This window comes from Candida dubliniensis, chromosome 1 (assembly GCF_000026945.1).
Source record: "Candida dubliniensis CD36 chromosome 1, complete sequence".
Classification (NCBI taxonomy): Eukaryota; Fungi; Ascomycota; class Pichiomycetes; order Serinales; family Debaryomycetaceae; genus Candida; species Candida dubliniensis.
This window is the reverse complement of record NC_012860.1, coordinates 1337198-1348851: the sequence shown is the minus strand read 5'-3', so window position 1 is coordinate 1348851 and position 11654 is coordinate 1337198. Positions and strand designations below refer to the sequence as shown.

The following is an 11654-nucleotide window of genomic DNA, read 5'->3' as shown; positions in this document are numbered from 1 at the left end:
AAAAAAAAAGAATAATTATTATCTTTAAAAGGAATATAAATCCCGGGCAAAAAAGGTATTTTTGAAAAAAAAGTGATTTCGTGATTTCGTGATATCTATATCTATATATATATATTTATATCTTTTTTGTTCAATTTTTTCTTGGTTGTTTGATATTACTTTGTTATACTTGATTCAAGAAATTTATTAAAAGTCTTGTCAAGATCCAAAAAAAAAAAAAAGAAAACCAACCAACCAACCAAAAAACCCTGTTATTATAATCTCAAGGGTCAAATTTGCTTTTACTATTGCTTTTGCTTTTGCTTTTGCTTTTACATAATTTGGTGATAACTTTATTTGAATCCAATTAATTATTTGTTGAATATTAATCTTTTTTGGGGAGGGTTTTTCTTAAAGAAACGAAATCAAGATATATAAATAAATTTGAAAAAAAAAAAAAAGAAAAAAATATAGTGATTACCATACAGTCATTCCTTTCTGATTTTTTGATTATCATTACCAAATATCAATTCAGTGTTTTCATTCATTTATTCACTTATTTTATTAATTTCAAATTATATATTTATAAAAATTTTATTTTTTGATTCTTTTCAGTTAAAACTTTTCTGTGAAAAAAAAAGAGTGTTAGTTTAAAGTTATCAAATATCAAAAACCCAACTTTGTCATTCGTTTATTATCATAATTCACATTATTTTTTTTTTTTTTTTTTAAAAAATTACACTGTTTAAATGATTACCCATATGGTTACACCCGATTCAACTTCTTCAGCACCAAATTCGCCTTATGGAGAAGATACAATAAAGTTGAATTCGTCAGTGATTAGTTCTTCTTCACCAGCACGATCTTCAGGTTATCTACAAAGTCTACAGTTGCAACAACAATATCTGCAACTTCAATTTTTACAACTACAACAACAACAACAACAAGATCAACAATTGGCACTACAGCAACAACAAGTGCAACAACAACAAAATCAACCATATGCAAATCCATATTTCCAGACACCAATAGATCAATTATTTCAATTTGATAATAACCCTAATACGTCATTTAATCCTACCCGTCCACCAAACATTCATACTAATCAACCATATGTATCTCCATATTTACACCTGGCTCCACTAACATCTCATAGTGATTTGCAACCACAACCACCCCCGGCACTGTTACTGGATCTGGAGCTAGGACTTGGATTGATGAAACAACAAGATTCATTACCACCACCACCACAAGCACCACCACAAGCACAAGCACAAGCACAAACACAACCAACACCATTATTGACTTCACAACATCCATTCTATAATGAATACATTAATGATATACCATCAAGTCAACATCCATATGTAATTTTCAATAATACTAATGCTGCTCATTCAACTACATCATTACCAAATTTGGATACAACAAATCCATCATCAATTTTACCTCAATCAGGATTAACTCAATCTGAATATTATAAAATTACCAATGGTGGTTCCATATCTAATAATAATGACCCACAACCAAGTGCATTTTTATATAATTTGCATAATCATTCTGCTGATTTGGTCATGAATAATGATTTAGAATTTAGTAATGCATCTTTTGAATCTATTGGTGGTATAAGTGTAAGTGGTGGTGGTACTAGTGGTGGTGTTGCAAATGATTATAGTCATACTAATATTACACCAAATTTCACCCAAACTAATTTGCATTCTTCATCTCAACCACCATCATTACCATCACAACAATCTCAAAATCAATATCTTGATGTTGTACCACCTCAAGAATTGACAAATAATATTGCATTAAAAGCTGAAGCAAATTCACCTTTAATTACTGATAGTGCTAATTTTACTACTAATCAACCACCATTTGAAAATACCATTTTAGAACAATCACCAATATTTAGTAATACTACTATTTTATCAAGTATTGATGAACAACTGAAAGGGAAATCTCCAAATATGATTAATTCCAATTTACCATTATCTAATTCCACTCCAAATCACTTATATCAACAACAACAACAACAACAACCACAACAACAACAATCATCATCATCCTCACTGTCATTGCCATTGTCATTGTCATTGTCATCACAAGTACGTCATAATAAAATCACCAAAAAATCATCATTATCAAGATTAAATACTTCATCGAAAAAAAATTTAAAAGCAAATTTAGTTCATTCATTATCAACACCAACTGAATTGATGGATGATAATATTGTTACTCCACCGAAAACAATTTCTCCATTATTAAGAAAAAAAACAAGTTTTATAAATGTTAAAAAAGAAAATAATGATAATAATGATAATAATGATAATAATGATAATATTAATAATAATATTAATAATAATATTAATAATAATAATGATATTGAAGATTCTACTACTGAAATTAATTGTTGTAAAAATTTTAGTATTGATATTGATGATATTGATGATGAAGATGTATTATCAGATTTTTCTCAACCACCACCACCACCACCACTACCACCACCACCACCAATTGGTGATACAATGAAATCAGGATCAACTGGAGGAATTGGAATTGGAATTGGAGTTGGACTTGGAAATGGGGATATTTCTGGTTATAGATCACTTTCTAATGCATCATCTACTTCATCACATGGATCACATCATGGATTACCAGTAATGAATATATTTCGTCATAATCCTGATCCTACAAAACCATTAACTCCATCACCTATATTATCTACAACATCATCTTTTTCAACTTTATCTAATACCAAAATTATTAAAAAACCAAGAGGTAGAAAATCGAAAACAAAAATGAATAAATCTTCAACTACAACTGCAACTGCAACTGCAACTACAACTACAGAATCATTGGCTTTGAATGAGAAATTACAAAGCAAGAATTATGATGATGAAGATAATGATCATGGAAATGAAAATGAAAATGGAGATGCTTCTTCAGATTTTGGGACATCAAATTCAACTACTGATAACAAGAAAATGAAATTAAACATTGATTTTAACAACAACAACAACGGTGGTAATGGCAGTGGTAGTGATGACAATAGTAGCGGTAGTGGAAGTGGAAGTGTTAATGGTCATAGTCATGGTAATGGTAATGGTCATGGTAATGGTACTACAACTACAGTGAAGAAGAAACATACTAGAAGAAGATTATTACCACGATCGAAAAAAGGTTGTTGGATTTGTCGAATTAAACATTTAAAATGTGATGAAATTACTCCAATTTGCGGAGGTTGTGCTAAATTTGGATTACAATGTGATTATAGTTCAGAAAAACCTGATTATGTTACTGATAAAATATTACGACAAGAGAAATTAATTGAAGTTTCATTGATTAGGAAAAGAAATCAAACTAAAACTAAAACTAATACTAATACTAATACGAAAATGAAAATGAAAACTAAAATTTCTAAAAAAAAATCAAATAATGATATGATAAATGATTTTACTTAGATGAAGATTTTCTTCTTCTTGTTGTTGTTGAGAGAAGTGTTGATGATTGTTGTTTTATTTGATGATAATGATTCTGCTATAATAAAAAAAAAAAGGGCCTGATTTTTATATTGTTTTTATTACTACTATTAACTACTACTATTAACTATTATTACTATTATTAATTAATTAATTAATTTGTTCATAATTTTTTTTTTTTATCATAGATTTATATATTAGTAAACTTACTGATTGATTGACTGATTTTTGTTTTTTTGTTTTTATTTTTATTTAGCATATGTTGTTGTTGGTTTATATCTTTTATATAATATTATTATACACATTAATCTCATAATAATTTGTTTTTAGTATTTGATTTTTATATATATACCAACTGTTATTGGGTTTTCCCCCTTTTTTCCCTTAGAAAAAAAGAAATTGTCAACAAGTTAAATCAATATGAATGTTTTTAGTAATAACTATTAACTCATATATGGTTTTTTTTTTTTTTTTGTCATTGTTTTGTAAAAGACAATAACACATACGAAGGCTCAATATCGTATGTATGTAGGTATGTATGTAGGTATGTTGCAAATAATTGTTACGTTTTACATGATAATGATAATAATACTGTTTCATCATACGGAAAAGTTTAAACTTTAAAAAAAATTAAACTCTTTCATATTTGGACTGTCTATAGTTGTTGTAGTAATAATTGATTGATTGATTGATTGATTGTTTCTTTCTTTCTCTCTTTCTCTCTTTCACTATTCATAACTATTACAATGATGATAATGGTTAATACTATTGAACAATCAATCAAGAATTCTACTTCAAAACACATTGAATCTAACCCTCTTTTATTTATTATTATACTTTTTTTTTTTTTGTTGTTGTTGTTGTTGTTGATTTATCTTGTGATAAGAAGAAGAGGAAGAAGAAGTAATGCTTCATCCATATTGTTAAATTATGTCTTCAAAGTATTTGCGGATTTTTAACTAGAATTATATATTTAATTTGTTGCTATTAAATTAATTTTTGAATATTAGTATTAAACCATAGTGATATTTTTTTTCTTTTTTTTTTTCAATAAATTCTATAGACCATTAACTCATTCCCATTCACTAACTGACAATTTTTTATTAATAACCAATTCTTGTTCATTAATAGTAGGGATGCTAGTGATAATTTCACCTTCACTACTTCCATTTCGACCTTCCTCTAAGAGTGCTTGTTGTTGCAGAAGCAATGATTTATATTCAATCATTTTGACAAAATTGCCAGTAAATCCAACCCAAGGACCATTCAATGGGTCTTTCAATCCTGGATATGTATAATCAGTAAACTCTTCACGTTCTTCATCCAAAGTTGATTTTCTTCTAGAAATAGTTCGTTCACCATCATTCTGTCTACTAGGTTTAATTATAGACCCGTTATTAATGTTATCATTAGAGCCATGACCATTAATACCGCCATTCTCTAACAAACACGACGATTCATCAATTGGTTCATTTTCCAAATCCAAATCCAAATCTAAATCTAAATGTAAATCATCTAATATAGCTGACGTATCGGATTCATCATTACTGTTGCCATTGCTAGTGCTACTAAACAGTTGATCATCTTCATCGAAAACTTTTTCAAAATCATATGGATTCAAAATAGCTCGTAAAGCAATAAATGTATTCAATGGGACATAATATTTTTCAAAATTCCATAAAATAATCATGGTAATAAATATTAATGGTGTACATAAAATCGACAACAATATGGCACTTTCTAAAGCTAATGTTCCACACATAAACAATTGGAAAATAATTAATCCCAAAATCACTCTTCGGAAAATCATTGGCCACACTTTACCTGTAGAATGAGGTGGATGAACAAAATTGTATACCAATTGATATTTATAAACAAATAATCCCAAGATGAAATAGATTAACCCGCAAGTAACAATTTTTGTTGACACCACTGAATATATCAAAATAATCATAAATATAAGTATGTGTTGTGGCAAATTGATACCAAAATCAAATATTTGTGGAGTGAAATAATAAGAACGATAATCTCTTGGTGTTTTCAAAATTAATCTTTTAAAATAAAATAATTTCCCTAAAACATTCAATAAGAAAAAATCACTCACTTGTAATAGTTTCACTGGGAACATAGTTAACCCTTGTAATAAAATCAAATCAACATAAAACAATGCCATTCTTCTCAACGACGTAGCTAATTGCACGGCAATCTTTGTTGTATCGCTAATATATGACATATAATCCCAAAAAGTCCCAGCGGCAACATAAATCAAAAACAAGTTAAAAAATATGAAAAAGAAGTTTTTCAGCAACGTAGATAGCTCAACGTCACTATTTGATGTGTACCCTTGTAATTGTGACAAATATTGATAAAAATATGGGAACAGAAAATTCAAAAGTGTAAACAATAATGGGGGCAAGATACCAGTTACAAATGTAGTTAACCATTTAGATTGACCAATGAATTCCCCTAATGCTGGCCAAAACTTACTGATGGTCTTCAAGTCAAGCAAAGATGTCAATGGAATAACTAAAAATATAATGAACCCATAACTCAAAACAATTACAAGGGTGATAAAATATGATTTGATTTTCCTTTCGAAATAAGTCAACTTCAAATTCTCCCATATAATATCTTTAGGAGCAGGGGCCAAACTGGCTATTAATTTATATACACGAGGATCTAAAATGGTTTGAGCTGCCATTTGAGCTGATGCCACGGAATCCATGGTAATAAATGCCGAAGGCACTTGTTTAAATTCACGGTACTCTTTAACATCTATGGTAGACAAATCACTATCAAATTTACCTTGCATGTTTTTGATTTCACCATCAAGTTCAATTAATTCTTGAGTGTATTTATTGGCTAATTCATTCAATTGTGGTTTGTTCAATGGTTCAGACCAAATTGGATTGACTGCTGGAACTTCACGTTGATTATAAATATCAATGTCCATTTTGTACATTGACGTATAGATACATTCCAAATTATTCATCAATTCTTGTCTTTTGTGTAATAAATTTTCCAAAGGGGTCCAATTATAAATTAATTTAACATCAAGCACTTTCCCAATACCTAAATCTTCAATAAATTTCTTCAATTTTTCTCGTTGCAACAATCTTTTTGGGATCCCATCCAATTTAATTGTCCTATCAGTAATGGAATTTTGTGAAGCAAGATATTTTTGTCTTGTTCTTAAAATGGTGGTGGTGAATTCAAACAAATAATAAAACACAACAATTGAAAACACATAAGTGAAAATAGGATATACCCAATAGAAACTGGGGAAATCATAATTGATATCTGGTGGCTGATTTGGTTTTGTCGTTATATTTTCTTTATCATAATTGCCTGTGAAATAATACCGTATTGGACTTAGAACAAATATTGCCAGTATTGATAAAATTAAAAAGATCTTGATCCCCATTTTGAAAAACCTCAAATATACAAAAGTATCTAGCCCTGAACAAGCAATAATTTCTTCATCAGTGATTTTATAAACCACTTTGATCCAACCAAATAAATTATTAGGTAAAGGTCGTAAAATATGCAGATTATTTCGTGGTTGTCTCAATGTTCTAACAGCATATATATGGGGCCATTTAAATCTTAACATACAAAACAATAAAAATGAAAATATCCCAGCTATCAAAGTTAAGACTAATTGGGTTGTAAAAACCCTTTGTGGACCAACTGAATGAATTGGATCAGGTTTCTTCCCATCATTGTCACCATTGCTGTATTCTTCTCCCAAACCGTTTCCATTGGTACCAGTCTGTATAATTTGCCAACTGATTGATAGTATATCTAGTAGTAACATTGTAAAAATTTGGAATAAAGAATATATCTTATATTTGATGGAAAATGAAGTAAAAAAATTGATTCTGTCGTCTATGTGGGAAAAGAAAAAGTAAATTTTTTACAACCTCCCAAAGAACAATAACAATAACAACAACAACAGAGTAAAAAGTGGGTAGCGTCTAAATAAATTGATAAATTATTTGTTTTGATTTTGTTAATGTAAATTTTATGAGTCGTGTATGGTCCCCTTTATTAAGCGTGCAATTTTTACTAAAAATGAAGATTGAACAAGATAATGCGTTGAAACCTACTCATAATAAAAATCCTCATCTGTATAATGGGTAACAGTACATTCTCTACAAATTTTCTATTACTATGGTAGAATAGAACACAACTTTCAAAAAAGTGATACCCCTGAACCTAGTTTACGATTAAGTAAGTTTGATAGAGTTCCCTTTTTTTGTACTAAAAATATACACACCTTCTATTTAATGTTCTATCAACTAAATATAAACTAATGATATAGTTGATAAATCAACATTTATTCACCATTCCCTAATATCAGATTTCATCTTATGTCTCTGACTAAATCTGGGACAGTTGAGTAATACAAATTTTCAATTTCTTCTTTCTTTTCCTTTCTTTCTACTTGATTGTAATTGTTATTTTTCCAAGCATTTCTTCAATTCTTTGTATATTAATCAACGCTTTCTCATGGTTTTTAGTTTGTTTCCTTACTTTATCGAGTTTCTCTTGGATCTGGTGCAATGCTGCAAATTTTAGTTGATGTGTTAGCCCTTCTTTATTAGCTAATTACATTTGTTTCAGTACATATTTCAACTGTTTGGTATACTTTTCCTTTTTGGCTTTTCTCCTCCTCCTCAACCTTTTTGACTTCCATATCCAAACTTTTATTATACTCTTTTCATTGTTTGATATTATTAGCGATTTTCTTAGAGTAGACCTCCAGTATGTTTTCTCTTTCATTATTCATAGTTATTTCAGGATTCGTTCTTTCCTTTACAAAAATAACGTCACTTTTATCATCATCCAGCAGCGATGTACCAACATTTACCCCACCATCTAACGAATTTTCCATGAAGTTAGAACTATCTTAACTTGAATTTACTAGGTGACTTTTATCTGCGTGCCTAATCCTATCATCAAAATAAATGTTATATGGAATTCCTTGCCCTCTGACAATAAATCTTCCGTTCTCTTCTAATTTTTGATAATGATTATACAAGTAAATGTGTTTGCAGTAATCAGTGGAAAATTTGTTGTCGGGACATTCGCTGCAATAAACTCCACGTTCATCACGATAAATAATATATAAAAATGTGATCCACCTGATGATTTAACTCTAACGTGACCAGGACAAACATTTACTGTATTTGCTCGATTAAAACCCATTCTGCTGAAAATTGTGAAAGTTTCTCTACATAATCAATGTGTCTCGACTATGGTTTGGCTTTGACTAGCAAATGCGAATGATGATGATCTTTTGAAATATGCTCAATCAATACAAAAATGATCGTATCAGCTTTGTATCTTTGGTTTGTCTGGAAATATTTGGTTTTTAATTCCTTGTTGAAATTATCAACATATAATCATTAAACACTTCTCTATGCCATTTTATTATGCTGAAGGGCCCTGGAACCATGCCAGAGCCTACCCAATTACCTGCGAAAGTTAAATAAAAACTAATAACAATACTACAACAAACACAATACAATCAAAAATACTATTAATTTACTTAAACTAAAGATTTGCCATGAGGTAAACACGGGAATTGTCCAGAAACTCAGGTGCAAGCAGATGGTTGGGCCGTTATTGGAATGGTTTGTGTCGCGGACGGCGGTTACAGACACATTATGCACGATGTTGGTTAGACCGTACCTATTCAACTTTAGAAACCATGTATGACAGTCTGTTGCGTGGAGCTTGAAGTACCCACAGCACTTACAAACATCCTTGTTTCCCACCACATCATCTTCCTCCAGGAGACAACTGAAACAAATTTCTACTTGCTCAAGAGCATCTGTTTGCATTACAACATGACCCTAATCTACAAAACAAAAAAGAGCCTGACAATGATTGTCATAAACTACCAGCACATCACTTTCCAAAACAGTAATACTCTCAAAAGCATTAGACAATCATACTGTTTTACAGACGCCGTCATCAAAATCAACGGGTTGAAGAAATCGATCCACCTCGTCAGCGTATACTACCCGATCACCTCCGAAACCGACAACCAACTCATCGTCAACAACGCCCTCCGCCAGCTTCCTCGTTCACACCATATCATACTCGGCGGCGACTTTAACCATATTCTCGACCCCGAGCTAGATGCAGTAAAAACAGTATCCCAACTGGCGCCTAAGCAAGCAGTCACACATGAATCCGAGTCGTTCTACAACGACTACAACCTCGTAGATGTCTTCCGTGTCAGACACCCTACCACCAAATCATATACAAGCAGAAATACTAACTAATGAACTCACTCTTCACATTAAACGTGAAATAAATATCCCATGCCCTATACCAAGAGGGGGGGGGGGGGGAGGGGGGATGGGTGAGGAAATTCCTTCACAGTAACCACGCTTGTTGAATAAACATATAATTAGAAAAAGTTGATGAGAATTCAGGGGGTATTGATATTGTAGGGACGACTGGATTACGTGTTCAATTGGGTTTAGATAATGTTGGGAATTCAAAGGGGTATGTTAGTTGAAGTAAAATTTAAAGAGTTATCAAGAAAATTGCCGTAAGCCCTCGAATTGCACAACTCAAAGCACATCCCAGAATCCACAAGTTTGATGATCTTGTATAAACTTTATTTTTCATTATCAATGGTTCAAAATTGTCCACATAAAAGGAGTATATAAATGGTTCTAATTTGACCATTGCACGCCAAGAACCAGTCGGTCTTAACATATTAGAATAATGTATGTGCAATGGTTTCTAACATAGGAGAATTCTATTGATAATTATTTCATTAATATGGTTCAATCCATTATCTTTGCCTTTTCAATCAATCAATTTTTGTATCTCGGAATCTTTCTACAATGCAAATGCATTCTTCGAACTAATAATTTCTCCTTTTGATTAACTATTTGTTATCTATTATGAATTTAAATTTCATAATTAGATATATCTATATAGTTATTGTCCTGCTTCTATTGAGTGATTAAAAAGGTATAAAAATCATTATTTTAGACGCTGCCATCCCACACAGCCACAAATACAACTCATTTGTTGGCGGCAAAAAAATGTTACTGGTTGACACAATCGCAGTATAGTTTGTGTGTGTGTGTGTGTGTAAATTTTGGACACTATATAAATAGCCTAAATTATTTTTGCATCCAAAAAAAAAATACCAATTCTTCTTTCACTTTTCTTTCTTTCTTTTTCTTTTTCTTTATTTAATAATCAATCCTTTATTACTTCATTTAAATGATTAAACTTTCATGCTGCTTATATTATCATAGCCTTTCCTGATTCCATATTGTTTCAATTTCATTAATGCTGCTGTATCTTTCCATATTAGTCCAACGATCATAAATCCTATAACCGCCAATAAATATCCCGAACAAAATTAGTATTTAAATATTGTGAATTAAGTTGATATAAATGTTTGCCGCCGCTGCTGCTACTCATATGAGAGGAGGTTTGGCTTACTGTTGTTTCAAGTAAAGGGATTACTTTTTTTTGCACCCACAATAAACTTAGCGCCAACACAAAACGATTACAAAATTCCTTTGCCGCTAGAGAAATCTTACGCTATTACAATTCTGGTTGATAATCATTGTATTATTATTTGCATAGTATTGTTGGTACTGTTAGTTTGAATTACTTGGTGGTTCAAAATCCTCTTGTTGGTATGTAGACATCTATTGTATATATTTTGTATAGGATAGTATGTTCTGGGGGATAGGAGATACGATGTTATGAATGGTGCTATTGAGAGGAAGGAGTAGGTCCGAGGAAGAAGTAGTTGGAGATCTTCGGATTCGAAACTCTTCTCATAGTGCAGCGCATCTCTTATAAGCAGGGCGTTAGGTGCAAAGTAGGAGTACGAGAGCCACCGCTGGGGCAGGTGAATCTGTCTTGGGATACGGTTGTGCCAGCTACTAAAACTTGTACCATCTCTAACGCCAGCACTGGTTCTTGAACTGGTCCGCAACTTACTGCAGCCAGTTTCAATTAAGAGACCAGTGTCTGAATTGGGAAAAACCTTCGGGAAGACCCCTACGGTGAGTGCCAAAATTTGTTTTCGGGGTCAAACTTAGGGTTATCTTGAGTCCAGGTTGAAAGAAGACATTCGCTGTAAGGTTGCACCACTTCTAGATAATGTAAAAGATTAGCGAAAAGTTTTCAAAGAGATGCTTT

General features: G+C 31.3%; 3 protein-coding genes and 1 pseudogene across 3 annotated transcripts, besides 2 other annotated features; 2 read left to right on the top strand and 2 right to left on the bottom strand. All coding sequences in view use genetic code 12, as the record gives it.

Annotated features, from left to right (window-relative positions):
- Window positions 1-728: 728 nt before the first annotated feature.
- On the top strand, window positions 729-3443 carry CD36_05880 (conserved hypothetical protein; the record flags this gene model as incomplete). Its single annotated transcript, XM_002417206.1, has 1 exon — window positions 729-3443. One exon carries the CDS (start codon window positions 729-731, stop codon window positions 3441-3443), a length of 2715 nt encoding a protein of 904 aa, XP_002417251.1.
- Window positions 3444-4533: 1090 nt separating this feature from the next.
- CD36_05870 (transmembrane protein, putative) lies at window positions 4534-7278 on the bottom strand (the record flags this gene model as incomplete). The annotated part of the gene is made up of 1 exon (XM_002417205.1): window positions 4534-7278. One exon carries the CDS (start codon window positions 7276-7278, stop codon window positions 4534-4536), a length of 2745 nt encoding a protein of 914 aa, XP_002417250.1.
- A 653-nt stretch (window positions 7279-7931) lies between these two features.
- On the bottom strand, window positions 7932-8866 carry CD36_05860 (annotated as a pseudogene).
- Window positions 7932-8866: a sequence feature (rearranged pseudogene).
- Window positions 8867-9181: 315 nt separating this feature from the next.
- On the top strand, window positions 9182-9757 carry CD36_05850 (transposon polyprotein (fragment), putative; the record flags this gene model as incomplete). Its single annotated transcript, XM_002417204.1, has 1 exon — window positions 9182-9757. One exon carries the CDS (start codon window positions 9182-9184, stop codon window positions 9755-9757), a length of 576 nt encoding a protein of 191 aa, XP_002417249.1.
- Window positions 9215-9748: a mobile genetic element (partial ORF2).
- Window positions 9758-11654: the final 1897 nt, after the last annotated feature.